The sequence below is a fragment of the Silurus meridionalis genome, chromosome 18, assembly GCF_014805685.1.
Source record: "Silurus meridionalis isolate SWU-2019-XX chromosome 18, ASM1480568v1, whole genome shotgun sequence".
Lineage (NCBI taxonomy): Eukaryota > Metazoa > Chordata > Actinopteri > Siluriformes > Siluridae > Silurus > Silurus meridionalis.
Window position 1 is genome coordinate 2013752 of NC_060901.1, and position 15000 is coordinate 2028751.

Below are 15000 nucleotides of genomic sequence, written 5' to 3' on the forward strand. Positions count from 1 at the left end.
ACCTGAAAACACACACACACACACACACACACACACACACACACACACAGAGTTCTTTTTATCTTCATATATTCAATATAGCTGAATTCTGGATGGACTCATTTCCACTGATATCTCTATAGTAACAGGTGTGTGTGTGTGTGTGTGTGTGTTCTAGAATTACCAGCTCTTGTAGGCGCAGTAGAGCAGGTAGCAGGTTCACCTCCATGTCCCTGAGCAGCTCTGCTTTTTCCACCACCTAAAACACAGATTCAATTATTTTTACAATCATGTCTCCATATTCTAATTTACTGAGATGTGAATTTGTGGGTTTTTGTTAAATGTGAGCCAAAATCATCACAATAAAACAAATATTTAAACTACTTCAGTCTGTGTGCACTGAATTTATTAAATACACGAGTTTCACAATTTGAGTTGAATCACTGAAATAAATGAGCTTTTCCACGACATTCTAATTTATTGAGATGCACCTGTATATGAGGTGCCATGAAAAGGTTTGGGAATTAACTGGTGCTGTTCTGACCCACGTGCGTTTCCACGTCTGTGATTTAGAACAAAGAGCAAAACTGGAAATTCTGCGTGAAACTGGGCGAATCTGCCGCAGAGACGCTCAGCGTGACGTCAAAACCATTCGGCAACACGTGCATGATGATCGTCAGAGAACGATCCACGTGATCTCACTTCTGCACCCTACTGGCCAGATTCAGCTACTGCGCTCTGACTCCACCCTTTTCCCCAAAGATGAAGATGCTGTTGTTTTGACGCGTTCTGGTGCGAATCGCAGAAGGTTCTTGACACGCTTCGAAAAGAAGACTTCCAGGACACGTTTTAGAAGAACGCTGGGAGTGCTGTGATAGTGTGTGAACATAGATAAATTCAATTCTTTCTTGTGTTTAAAAAAAAATAAAATAAAAAATGAGAGCGAGTCTCAAAACTTTGATATCACCTCATACATATATATGTGTGTGTGTGTATAAATGTATGTGTGTGTGTGTGTGTGTGTGTATAAATATATGTGTGTATATAAATATATGTGTGTGTGTGTGTGTGTGTGTGCACGTGTATAAATGTGTGTGTGTATAAATATATGTGTGTGTGTGTGTGTGTATAAATATGTGTGTATACATATATATGTGTGTGTGTGTGTCTGTGTGTGTGTGTGTGTGACTTTGACTCTGACTCTACTTCCTGTTTCCATTCTCGGTGAAATAAACTGTTCTATGCGAGTGACTGAGATGTTGAGCAGAAAGGAAGTAGTGAAGCGGTAGAGAGGAGATAAGATGGTGGGGTGTCTCTGTGTCTCTGTGGACTCACGATGTAGCGTGTCTCCTGAGCAGGATGTTGAAGACACGCCTGTCTGTAGACCCTGACAAAATCCGAGAGAGAAGGAGAGCGAGGCAGGAGAGATGCTGCATCCACCCCGAACAGAGCTGATAACACCTGCTCAAACATCAGTCCTGCTGATACACACTCCACACAGCTCACTGCAGCGTGGGGGATCTTCTCACACACACACACACACACACACACACACACACACACACACACACACACACATTATATATACAGATCTGACTGAACTCTTCTATGATGAGATCACATGACCTGAGCTGCAGTCTCTGCTCTCACCTGGAGCTCTGTGAGCAGCGTGAAGAGGACGTGACTCTTCCCTGTGGCTCGGTGGCCGTAGATGAACACTGAGGGATAGCTGTACTGATCCGGCTGATACACACACACACACACACACACACACCCAGAGTGTTCAGGGATGGTACAGTGAGGACTCTATGTGTGTGTGTGTGTGCGTGTGTGTGTGTTACCTCTCCCATCAGAGTGAGCAGGGTTTCTGCCTGTGCTTCTCGACACATCAGGATTGGAGTTAAAGCCTGGAGCTTCTCTTCAGGATATCCAGAACACTGCAGTGCTGCTCCACTGGACATCTTCTCTACAAAACCAGCACACACACTTAGTACACTTTGGATCACGTTATGTTATTTAGATTACGTTAGAAAATGTGTCCAGCGTTATCATGTGGACATTTTCTCCACTTGTCTCCATTTGCTTTTATAAGAAGATCCAGGCTTCAGGGAAGATGTTCCACTAGATGTTGTAGATATTCATTCAGCTACAAGAGTGATAGTAAAGATACTGATGTAACTGAGGTGAGAAGGTTCCTGAGGTGAGGAGGTTCCTGGGCTGCAGTCAGCGCACAGCGCACAGTCCTCATGTTCAATAGGGCTGGAGCTCTAAAGCAAGAGATCTTCCACATCTTCAGACCAATGGAATGCAGATCTTCATGGAGCTGGCTTGGAACACTTTGTGTCATGCTGGAACACGTTTGGATCTCCTCGCTCAAACGAAAACCCAAAGACGTCCTGAACAAATGTGTGCCTCCAAGAACTTAGTAGAAGAACCAAAAATGGGAGGAAGAAGGAAGGTGTCCGAATATTTTTGATCGCACAGTGCATGAGGAGCAGCGGTTCACCGGTGGGCAGGAAAAGTGAAGTGCGCATGCGCACAAACCCGCAACTCTAATCCGAGTGAAGATTTCCATAGACTCGTTTTAAAATGAAATAAATATAATTGTTATAAACTGAGGTGATGTTCACCTGCTAACCAGCTAACATGGCTAACCGTTACCATAGCAACTATCCTTATTACCGTTCTAAATAGAGTTAGGAAACAACCTACAGCTGAATACTAATATGAAAATATAACACCAAACATTTATTCAATTTAATTACATTAAAAACAATACAACAAATATATAAACAATTATAACTTACTTTCTTTATCGCGAAGCAGCACAACATAAAAATCACACGCTTCAGATTCGCGCGCTCTGTGGGGTCGTGGGCATTAAACGTCACTTCCGGTTGTGACGCCAGGAATAGTTTCCGTTTGTCATTTCAACATTTTATTTTTGTGAAACACACAAAATAAGAAATAAATTCCAATGACGTATACATTTGATTTAAACGAAATAGAATTAAAATAATAAATTTAAAATATATTTAAAAAGTGAGGAAGAAAAACCTAAAAATATGTACTTATAATACAAATGATATAAATTTGTGTTCCAGTGATATGCTGATAAAATATATTTCTTCCGTGATTATAAGAGAGTCCGAAATATTTTATGTTTTTTATTTATTAGTGTTCATTAGTGATTTAGACATTTACAGGCCAGTTTGTAACTCTGCCTCTCACCGCCAGGTGGCAGCAGTTTATCAATATTTAACTCTGTATAATCAGTAGGTGAAACGCAGGTAAAAATTAGTTTTAATTCATCAAATTTTCTTTAAAATAAATTTTTATGATGAGATTCAGCTAAAAATTGACCCTTGGACATTGCATCACATTCAAGTTGAAGAAAATATATTAAATTCCACCATCCTTCGCTGTTGAGGATGTCACTCTTCCCCCTGCTCCACTGAGGACGTCACTCTTCCCTATTCTCTGTCTGCTGTGAGACTCTGAGACTCTGAGACTAAACTCATTACTGCAAAATTTACTTATAGTTTCTGATACCTTCAGTGTATGAAAACATTCCAAGCCTATCCCCAGGTCTAGCCAGTACTCAGGCATACTCACTGTGGGATATGGGAGGTACAGGTGGAGGTATGACCAGGTGTTGAAGGCAGTACCTGACATCATTGGCATCAAAATCTAATTCCAGCAACAGTTTTTCTAATGAAGCTTCAATAAAATACTGATCAGATCTCTGTCTGACAACAAGAGAAGAGTCTTTTAAGCATAATATTCTGTTCGGTAGGTAAGCAGACTTTTAATTTGTTTGTTATGTTTTGCGATTTGGACCTGTCATCTGTCGTTTGGAAAAAAACATTTAATTATGGATTAACAAATGAAGCAATATGGAAGACGTTTGTTTTTTCAATCCATGAATCCATTTCTCCAATGACCCGACGTCCACAGTGGAGTGTTTGGAACTTTTCCCATTAGCTGCTACCTGACATGGGGGCTGTTAGGTTTGTCTCTGAGGAAGCCACGACTCCAAGAGTCCCATCCCACTCGTTATTGTTCAGTCTCTCCAATACAGATCTGGGTATGTGAGTCACACAAACACCGTGTATGAAAGAAGTTTAAAGACAGAGAGAGAATGCATATGAAGACCTCCTTAACTATGAGAACATTGAGTTACATATCAATACATGACGACCAAACCATTGTAGAAGGTCAAACTGTTCTTGAAACAAACTTAAGCATCTAATATAAAGATACAGCAGTCGCTCAATGACACTATGCAGGGAGAGATCATTATAATAATGTCACACAATCTGGGTAAATGACTCCAAGTCAAATCAAGTTTGTTTTCAGTCTTATGGCCAATTCTAACATCAAGATGTATTTGTATCTCTCTCGCTTTTATAACACACATGTAGTTCTCTCTCCAGTTTCCCTTCCACTGCTCTCTGTTCTACATACACTCCCCCAGTCAACACTAAACATTACCGCACTTCCTTTAAAACCAGTCCAAGAAAAGCAAAAGTGAAAATGTTATGCTTCATTCCTGCAATGTGAAAACAGAGCCTTTCAACCGAGTACAGACTCAGTGAGTATCTCAATCTACAGCTATAACACATCGACATATTGAACTGAAACCAGATGCAGAAGAGTTGTGAGAGTTTTTTTTACTTATGTTTAATTATAAAAAATGAACAGACATGCTGGAGTGTAATCTGGAGAAGGAGGTATGAGTTTGTCTTTTGGACCACTAATGGACAGTAAGTATATATTTGAGTGTGAATGATGCATGTCTGTGATGCGAAACCATTAATCAAAATCCCCGTCTTCACCATATAAGTTCCACCACACATAAAGGACGAGGTCAGACAGGAGTGGACTACGATGTTTGTGGATGATATTGTGATTTGTGGTGAGAGTAGGGAGCAGGAGGAGTAGAGCCTGGAGAGGTGGAGGTACACGCTGGAGAGAAGGGGAATGAAAGTCAGTAGGAGTAAGACAGAGCACATGTGTGTGAATGAGAGGAAGGGCAGTGGAGTGGTGCAGTTACAGGGAGAAGAGGTGGAGAAGGTGGAGGAGTTCAGGTACCTGGGGTCAACAGTGCAGAGTAATGGAGAGTGTGTTAGAGAAGTGAAGAAAAGAGTGCAGGCAGGGAGTAGTGGGTGGAGAAGAGTGATAGCAGGAGTGATTTGTGATAGAAGAGTATCTGTGAGAGTGAAAGGGAAAGTTTAGAGGACTGTGGTGAGACCTGAGATGTTGTATGGATTAGAGACAGTGGCATTGAGTAAAAGACAGGAGGTGGAGCTGGAGGTAGCAGAGCTGAAGATGTTGAGATGTTCGTTGGGAGTGACGACGATGGACAGGATTAGAAATGAGTTTATTAGAGGGACAGCACATGTAGGACGTTTTGGAGACAAGGTGAGGGAGGTGAGATTGAGATCTCTCTCTCTATCTCTCTGCTTTGTTCTCTCACCTTTTATTCTTTTCCTCACTTACAGAAACACAGAACGTGCCACCTTTCCCAGTCTACAGGGCATATAAGGACCACTAGGATGCATTAGTACACATTATCTTACACGTCAATACATTTTACAGTTTAATCTTGATTTTAATTATATCTGTGTTCTAGAATGATGGAGGGAACGAGAGCAGAATCACCAGTACCCAGCCTTGGGTCCAGTATTAGTGACCGATCAATGGATTATCTAATTAACTTCAGATCTGGAGTCAGTCCTGCTGATGGAAGGTCAGTATGGTGAAGTGTTTTACTGCGGTGTTTAACCTGATCCAAATCACTTTATCTAGAAAAACATTACAGAAGAAAAACACATAATTTTGCTACGACATATGTTCAGGGATTTTACATTTGGTGTAATATGCCATACATTATTAATGAATATAAACATGGAAGAATGTGAGGCAACACAAAGCTGAATCTCCAGTATCCAGTTTAATCTTGATTTTAATTATATCTGTGTTCTAGAATGATGGAGGGAACGAGAGCAGAATCACCAGTACCCAGCCTTGGGTCCAGTATTAGTGACAGATCAAAGGATTATCTAATTAACTTCAGATCTGGAGTCAGTCCTGCTGATGTGAGGTCAGTATGGTGTTTAATAGAGGTTCCACTCATTCTGAAGCCCTTCATGAGATTTATTAGGTGGATGGACTTCAGTGCTACAAATGAACAATTATTCATTTAAGATATTGTGTCAATCCGAAGCTTCTTCCAATAACCTCAAATGAACATGATGAATTCTTCTGTCACCCCAGACCTCGACCTCCCAGCATTTCTTTTTGAATACCTCTAAATTAAGACTAAGCAGCAGCAACACACGCAACATTGCTGACACTTCTGTGTGTGTGTATGTACATTCATCAGATTATAAGACAAACTGCCAAACACACTCACAAGACCTTTTTCACTTAAAACATTATAATGTCATTATTATTATGGGATGCATCCCTACACAAAACCCTGACTATTCTTTTAAAAGTGTTTACTAACCTAGAAAAATCCAGAAGACACAAAACAGGATCAGAAACTACTGAGCTACACAAAACAAAACAAAACAAAACAAAACAAAACAAACACTAACTGTAATAGGAAAAAGTAGGTCATTAATAATAGTTTGTTTAATACGTATTTAACCAACAACAAAGCAATGACCACATACATTTAGTCCATATTAAATAATGTCTTTTTTGTTTGTATGTTTACAGACTTCATAATAAATCAGAAAAGAAGAGCTCAGTCCAGATGTCACTATTCCAGGTGTGTGACCCAAAGTAATAGAAAAATTACTGTTTCCTAAAATAAAAGCATCTTTCACTCTGTAGCATTATTCAGATCTCTCACTGTGAGTTTCTAATCAGGAGCTGGAACACAAAATCATCACTCTGGTGAAGAAAGAGCTGATGAGGTTAATGAAGCTTTTGAGTCCAGATTACCCAACATGCACTGAGAAGGAGGAGGAGGATGTGGAAGATCTGGAAAGTCTCAGAGAGGGAGTCCTGAAGTTCACTCTGCACGTTCTAAAGAAAATAAAACGCACAGATCTCGCTAACACACTGCAAAACAGTAAGAGTTTATAATCATCAATATAACGCTGGTCCATACCTTCACTTCCCCCTGCTCAGTGTGAATAGTGTGATTGTCATTGGCTGGAAGGAGTTCAGGTGTGAATAGTGTGATTGTCATTGGCTGGAAGGAGTTCAGGTGTGAATAGTGTGATTGTCATTGGCTGGAAGGAGTTCAGGTGTGAATAGTGGATTGTGATTGGCTGGAAGGAGTTCAGGTGTGAATAGTGGATTGTGATTGGCTGGAAGGAGTTCAGGTGTGAATAGTGGATTGTGATTGGCTGGAAGGAGTTCAGGTGTGAATAGTGGATTGTGATTGGCTGGAAGGAGTTCAGGTGTGAATAGTGGATTGTCATTGGCTGTAAATTCAGGTGTGAATAGTGGATTGTGATTGGCTGGAAGGAGTTCAGGTGTGAATAGTGGATTGTGATTGGCTGGAGGTTTAGGTGTGAATAGTGGATTGTGATTGGATGGAGGTTCAGGTGTGAATAGTAGATTGTGATTGGCTGTAAATTCAGGTGTGAATAGTGGATTGTGATTGGCTGTAAATTCAGGTGTGAATAGTGGATTGTGATTGGCTGTAAATTCAGGTGTGAATATTGGATTGTGATTGGCTGGAAGTTCAGGTGTGAATAGTGGATTGTGATTGGCTGTAAATTCAGGTGTGAATAGTGGATTGTGATTGGCTAGAAGGAGTTCAGATGTGAATTTTGGATTGTGAATGGTTGGAGGTTCAGGTGTGAGTTTAGAGCATTGGTAGTTTGTGTTTGTTAGTTGAATTTAAATGAATGTGCTGCTCATAAACACCTGTAATCATAATAACATCCAGTTCCAGCTCCATCCGAGTAAATCAGCGATTGTACACGTTTCATAATGACCTCATTGAGCTCAAAGCATTTGATCTGTGACAGCTTCAACTTGTCGATACTGCTTGTCTGCTTCACCGTAGGCCGTTATTTGTTGTCACAACACACAGTAACATCTGCAGTAATAGTGTTGGTGGTGGTTTTGTTTCAGCACAGCTTGACAGTCAATAATGAACAATAGACAGAAGACCAATAAAAGTGCACGACAGGACAAGACTTTAAAGAGATGCACAATGTTCATTTGCGCATGCCAAAAGGTTGGAAAAGTGTAGATAAAAACAGAATGCAAGGATCTACAATCTCATCAACCTATATTTTATTTAAGTCAAGTCAAGAAGCTTTATCATTTTCCATTTTTATGATGAAACATAGAAAACATACCAAATGTTTAAACTGAGGAAATTTACTATTTTGAGGAAAACTTCTGAGTGTCTCAGAAGTAAAGATAGGCAGAACTTCACCAATCTGTGAAAGACTGTGTTTACACATTGTAAAACAATTTCAGAATAATGTTCATCCGCATCAAATTGCAAAACAGAAATGTTTCAAAATATAGAAATATAAATTTCTTTTGGAAACCGTGTACACCATGTCCTCTGGACTAAAGAGGAGAGGGACAATCTGGCTTGTTATCAGCACTCAGTACAAAAAGTTGTATCTCTGATGGTATGGTGGTGCATTAGTGCCTGTGGAATGGGCTTATGCATTTTTTTAGAATTGTGGTTGTATTTCTACTCATAATTTTATTACATATGGACCACTGTTAGAACAATTGGGTAGTTCTTCAAAGTTTGGCCGTTGGAATGTTTAACTGAGAATATAATTTAGGAATAAGACGAGTGGTTAAATGTTTGCTTTGCTTATTGTTTATTGCAATAAACTTGTGATTCAATATGTGATTCCTTTGTTCATTAGAGTTGGCTTCAGAGCGTCAGCAAAAACTGAAATCCAAACTGACAGAGAAGTTTCAAAGAGTTCATGAAGGAATCTCACAGCATGGTTCAGCACCTCTGAATGAGATCTACACAGAGCTCTACATTACAGAGGGTTGGAGTGCAGATGTCAACAATGAACATGAGGTGAGACAGATTGAGAAAGCATCCAGGAGATCAGCAGCACAGGAGACACCCATCAAATGTAATGAGATCTTTAAAGACAAGTCCATCCGAAGTGTGCTGACTAAAGGAGTTGCTGGAATTGGAAAAACAGTCTCTGTGCAGAAGTTCATTCTGGACTGGGCTGAAGGAAAAACAAATCAGGTCGTCAACTTTATCTTTCCACTTCCCTTTAGAGAGCTGAATCTGATGAAGCAGAAACATTTCAGTCTGACAAAACTTCTTCATCAATTTTTCCCAGAAATTAGAAAACTAGAAATATTAAACTGTAACACATACAAAATCCTGTTCATCTTTGATGGTCTGGATGAGTGTCGACTTCCGCTAAATTTCCAGACCAATGAGAGATTGTGTGATGTGACAGAATCAGCATCAGTGGATGTTCTGCTGACGAACCTCATCAAGGGCAATCTACTTCCTTCTGCTCTCCTCTGGATCACCTCTCGGCCATCAGCAGCCAGTCAGATCCCCCTTGAGTGTGTAGACCAGGTAACAGAGGTACGAGGGTTCAGTGATCCTCAGAAAGAGGAGTACTTCAGGAAGAGGATCAGTGATCAGAGCCTGGCCAATAAAATCATCACACACATGAAGTCTTCCAGAAGCCTCTACATCATGTGCCACATCCCAGTCTTCTGCTGGATCTCAGCCACTGTTCTAGAGAGAATGTTGGATGAAGCAGAGAGTGAAGAGATCCCTAAGACTCTGACTCAAATGTTCACACACTTCCTGATCTTTCAGATCAAACACAAGAACCAAAAGTTCCATCAGAAATGTGACCCTGACCTTCTTCAGACCAGAGAGAGCATCCTGGCACTGGGAAAACTGGCTTTTCAGCAGCTGGAGAAAGGAAACTTGATATTCTATGAGGACGACCTGAGAGAATGTGGCATTGATGTCAGAGAAGTGTCAATGTCAGGAGTGTGTACTCAGATCTTCAGAGAGGAGTTTGAACTTCACCTGGGGAAGGTGTTCAGCTTTGTGCATCTGAGTGTCCAGGAGTTTCTGGCTGCATTGTATGAATTTTTTTTGTTCATCAACAGAAATATCACAGAACAAAACAATGAACTTGCTAGTTGTTTTAGCAAGTCAAACATGTCTGACCTCCTAAAGAGTGCCGTGGAGAAGGCCTTACAGAGTAACAATGGACACCTGGACCTGTTCCTCCGCTTCCTTTTGGGCCTCTCACTGGAGTCCAATCAGACACTCTTACGAGGCTTCTTGCAACAAATAGAAAGTAGCTTTCACATCAAAGAGGAAATAGTCGAGTACATCAAAAGGAAGATCAACGGGAACCTTCCTTCAGAGAAGTCCATCAATTTGTTCTACTGTCTGAATGAACTAAATGATCATTCTTTAGTGCTGGAAGTCCAAACTTACCTCAGCAGAGGAGGTTATCATGTCTCACTGGAGTGAGTCTCTCTCCTGGTCAGTGGTCTGCTCTGGTGTTTGTGTTACTGAACTCAGAGCAGCAGTTGGATGAGTTTGATTTGAGTAAATATGTCAAATCAGAGGAAGGTCTTCTGAGGCTGCTGCCAGTGGTCAAAGCATCCAGAAAAGCTGAGTAAGTATTTTTCATTTTGAATTGAATTACTTTATGAATTATTATTTTAATGCTGCATTATTTAAACTCTTGTGAATAAGTTACTATAATCTCTAAAGAAATTTGGAGTAAATTCTAAGGCCAACATCCCCATCAGCAAGAGAAGTTTTACTAATAAATACATTATATGAACAAAAGATGGTTAAAAAGAGTGTTAGTAAAGTCAGGTACTGAGGTAGGTGAGCTGAGGAGACCTGAGCTGCAGTCCTGCACTATAGCAGGCCACTTAAGATCTTCCACTCCAACTCATGTAAAGCAGATCTTCACGGAGCTGGGGCTTTGTGCATTTTGTTTCATGCTGGAACAGGTTTTGGTCTCCTAGTTCAGTTGAGTGGAAAATTTCATGCAATTTCATTAGTTCAAGTCAAGAAGCTTTTATTGTCATTTCAACCATATATAGCTGATGCAGTACACAGTGAAAAGAAACAACGTTCCTCCTGAACCCAGGTGCTACATAAAACAACATAAAACAACAGTCACAGAACAGAAGAACACAGGGCCAGGAACTAAGATCCTCGCCACATAAAGTGCATGTGTGCAACTGGTGCAAACAGTGCAAAAGACAACACAAGACAGTGCAGGACAATACACAAAATATAAAAATAAAAACAGCAATAGCTCCGCCAACCTGTCGTGACAGAATAAGGTGCACAGTAGCAGAAAAATGTAAACAGAGAAATGTAAACAGAATTGTGCAATTCTGACCAAAGGATTTGGACAGAATATTGTGCAAAAAGAGCAAGTCCCGGAAGATCAGCAACAAACGGCATGTAAACATTTTGCTATAATGAAAGGTGTGAATGGTGCTGAAACCTGGGTGTGCGAAGTGTATGTGTGTTGAGTCCGGTTGTACAGATCAGTCACTTAGTTTTGTGTAAGTGTGTGTGTAAGTGTGTATGTGTATGAGAGAGAGTTCAGTTCAGAGGTTTGTTGAGGAGCCTGATGGCTTGCGGGAAAAAACTGTTGCACAGTTCCCAAACCAGGCAGTGATGCAGCTGCTTAAGATGCTCTCGATGGTCCCTCTGTAGAACATGGTCAGGATGGGGGAGGGAGATGAGCTTTCCTCAGCCTTCTCAGGAAGTAGAGACGCTGCTGGGCATTCTTGGTGATGGAGCTGGTGTTAAGTGACCAGGTGAGGTTGTCCGCCAGATGAACACCAAGGAATTTGGTGCTCTTGACGATCTCCACTGAAGATCCATCGATGATCAGTGGAGAATGGTCACTCTGTGTTCTCCTGAAGTCAACAACCATCTCTTTGGTTTTGTCCACGTTCAGAGACAGGTTGTTGGCTCCACACCAGGCTGTTAACCGTTGCACCTCCTCTCTGTATGCTGACTCGTCGTTCTTGCTGATTAGACCCACCACGGTCGTGTCATCAGCAAACTTAATGATATGATTCGAGCTGTGCGTTGGTGCACAGTCGTGAGTCAGCAGAGTGAACAGCAGTGGACTGAGCACACAGCCCTGAGGGGCTCCAGTGCTCAGTGTGGTGGTGCTGGAGATGCTGTTCCCGATCTGTACTGACTGAGGTCTCTCAGTCAGGAAGTCCAGGATCCAGTTGCAGAGGGAGGTGTTCAGGCCCAGTAGGCTCAGCTTCTCGATCAGGTGCTGAGGAATAATTGTGTTGAATGCTGAACTGAAGTCTATGAACAGCATCCTTACATAAGAGTCCTTGTTATCCAGATGGGTGAGGGCCAGATGGAGGGTTGTGGAGATGGCATCGTCCGTGGAGCGGTTTGGACGATGCGCAAACTGCATGGGGTCTAGTGCGGGTGGGAGCTGGGTCTTTATGTGCCTCATGACTAGCCTCTCGAAAGCACTTCATCATGATGGGTGTGAGTGCAACGGGACGATAGTCATTGAGGCACAAGACAGACAGAAGACTTCTTCGGCACAGGAATGATGGTCGTCGTCTTGAGCCACGTAGGAACAGTGGCGCTGCTCAGGGAGATGTTGAAGATGTCAGTGAAGACATCTGCTAGTTGTTCTGCACCTCGAACCGGGCGTAGAAGTCATTCAGCGCATCTGGAAGGGAGGTGTCACGGTCACAAGCAGGTGATGTGGTCTTGTAATTCGTGATCGCCTGGATGCCCTGCCACATGCGCCGGGTGTCTCCGCTGTCCTGGAAGTGGCCATGGATTCTCTTGGCGTGTGCGCGCTTCGCCTCTCTGATAGCACGGGACAGTTTGGCCCTTGCTGTTTTTATGGCCGTCTTGTCCCCTGCTCTGAAGGCAGAGTCTCTTGTTTTTAGCAGCGCACGCACCTTGGCGGTCATCCATGGCTTCTGGTTGGAGCGTGTGGTGATGGTCTTGGAGATAGTCACGTCATCAATGCACTTGCCGATGTAGCTGGTCACTGTTGACGTGTACTCCTCCAAGTTGATGAAATCACCATTGGTTGCAGCTTCCCTGAACATGTCCCAGTCAGTGCATTCAAAACAGTCCTGGAGAGCGGACATGGATCCTGCTGGCCAGGTTCTCACTTGTTTTTGAGCTGGTCTTGAACGCCTGCTGAGTGGTCTGTATGCTGGGATCAACATAACAGAGATGTGGTCTGAGTACCCGAGGTGGGGGCGGGGCTTCGCCCGGTATGCGCTCCGGATGTTTGTGTAAACAACATCCAGCGTGTTTTCTTCTCTGGTTGCAAAGTCCACATTCTGATAGAATTTGGGAACATGGAACATGGAATGCCATCAGTCTGAGAAATCTGTTGGGATGGAATAGGTCATTTCAAAGAACAAAGAAGGCATGTATGACAGATGGTAAGATCAGTGGAACAGTGATAGAGGATGGAGAAAATGTGATGCTGTTTGAATAAGTAAGAAAGTTGGAAACAAATCATGCAGATGCATTCTGGTTTAGTTGCAGAGGCTGGATGTCAGTCAGAGACAGAGCTGCCAGGAGTGAGTTATAGTAGTCCATTCTCAGAATGACAAGGACTGGAACAAACATCTAAGTGGCCTCTGTGGATTAAACTATAATTATTTCATCATTTCTCTTCTAGCCTGTCTGAGTGCAGACTCACAGAGGAAAGCTGTAACGCTCTGTTATCAGTTCTCGGCTCAAACTCCTCCAGTCTGAGAGAACTGAAGCTGAATTTTAATAACCTGCAGGATTCAGGAATGAAGATTCTCTTTGCAGGTCTGAAGAATCAACACTGTATACTGGAGACACTGAGGTCAGTTAATCAGTCACTAAACATTATACATTTTTATTACAGAAAATTTATGAACAAATTATGTGTATATTCATATTATAACCAAACCATTTAGAACCCTTCCAGATATGTGTCTGGAAAAAAGCTATTAACAAAAAGCTTAACTAAATATTTCCAGAACTAGAATTTCACTTGGACCGTAAATGTGCATATGTTATAAATATATTATTATTTTTCTTTCAGTCTGCAGTGTTGTAATCTCACAGAGGAGAGCTGTAAAACTCTTTCCCTAGTTCTCAGCTCCTCAAATCTGAAAGAACTGGACCTGAGTTACAATTACCTTCTAAAGGATTTAGGAGTGATGCTGCTTTCTGCTGGGCTCCAGAATCCACACTGTAAACTAGAGACACTGAGGTCAGATCATTATTTTATATTATAGATTACAAGCAGAATTGTGTTATAAGGAAACTTCACAGAAATAATGTACATAATATAAGAATTAATTCATATAGAACACAGACAAGAATGAGATTTATAGCCTTTAATAGCATGAAAAAGAGCAGAAGAGAAAACCAAACAGTATCATCGCAAGGCAATGAGCAGAGTGAACAGTTCCAAAATACATAAACACAGGCAATGGCATGGCTTATAGCAGGCAGGAATCAAAGTAAAGAAACAGTCAGATATATCCAGGCCCATACCCAGCCAGTCAACCAGATACTGCAACCCTCTCCCCGACATCTGGAACTCAGGGGACAGCGGACAGTAAAGGCGAGACCTCCCAGGTGGGTGGATGCTGTCTGGTAAAGGGAAGGAGTAGGTTTGGATGGGCTTGAGGCGGGAGAGAAACCATGAAGGTGGAAGACATGCTGGAGCAGAAGCTGGGCCTGGCAGAAGGTCGTTTGGGAAGGGGAACAAAATGGGCCATCTTGGAGAAATGGTCGATCACAGAGAGGATAGTGGTGTGACGGCTGTGGGGGGGGGCAGACCGATGACAAAATCCAAGGCAATGTGGGACCAAGGGCGCCTGGGCACATGGAGTGCATGGAGTAGACCTCCTGGGGGAGTCTTGAGGAATCTACCACCACTATGAATTGGCGTGGCAGATCTGGCACGGGGGTGGACGTGAAGAGGTCCTTGAGTTTCTGGAAGGCTTCTTCTGCCTCAGAGTTCCAGGAAAATATTTACATTGTAGGGA

General features: G+C 42.0%; 2 protein-coding genes across 2 annotated transcripts in view; one reads left to right on the top strand and one right to left on the bottom strand.

The window, feature by feature from the left end:
- orc5 (origin recognition complex, subunit 5) overlaps positions 1-2881 on the bottom strand; it is a 7737-nt gene extending 4856 nt beyond the window's left edge. Inside the window, exons 1-6 of the mRNA XM_046873410.1 lie at positions 2787-2881; positions 1821-1945; positions 1630-1722; positions 1315-1500; positions 164-238; positions 1-2 (exon numbers count right to left, since the gene is read on the bottom strand). The exon at positions 1-2 is cut by the window's left edge and continues 110 nt beyond it. Of these exons, the coding sequence (XP_046729366.1) occupies positions 1-2; positions 164-238; positions 1315-1500; positions 1630-1722; positions 1821-1940 (476 nt within the window). The 5' untranslated portion in view covers positions 1941-1945; positions 2787-2881. The remainder of the gene's footprint in view (positions 3-163; positions 239-1314; positions 1501-1629; positions 1723-1820; positions 1946-2786) is intronic.
- Positions 2882-4579: 1698 nt separating this feature from the next.
- The window catches only part of LOC124401812 (NACHT, LRR and PYD domains-containing protein 3-like), an 11981-nt gene continuing 1560 nt past the window's right edge, over positions 4580-15000 (top strand). The window contains 9 exon segments of the mRNA XM_046874304.1: positions 4580-4745; positions 5615-5731; positions 5969-6085; positions 6709-6760; positions 6862-7066; positions 8847-10424; positions 10427-10607; positions 13650-13823; positions 14046-14216. Coding sequence (XP_046730260.1) covers positions 4627-4745; positions 5615-5731; positions 5969-6085; positions 6709-6760; positions 6862-7066; positions 8847-10424; positions 10427-10607; positions 13650-13823; positions 14046-14216 — 2714 coding nt within the window. The 5' untranslated portion in view covers positions 4580-4626.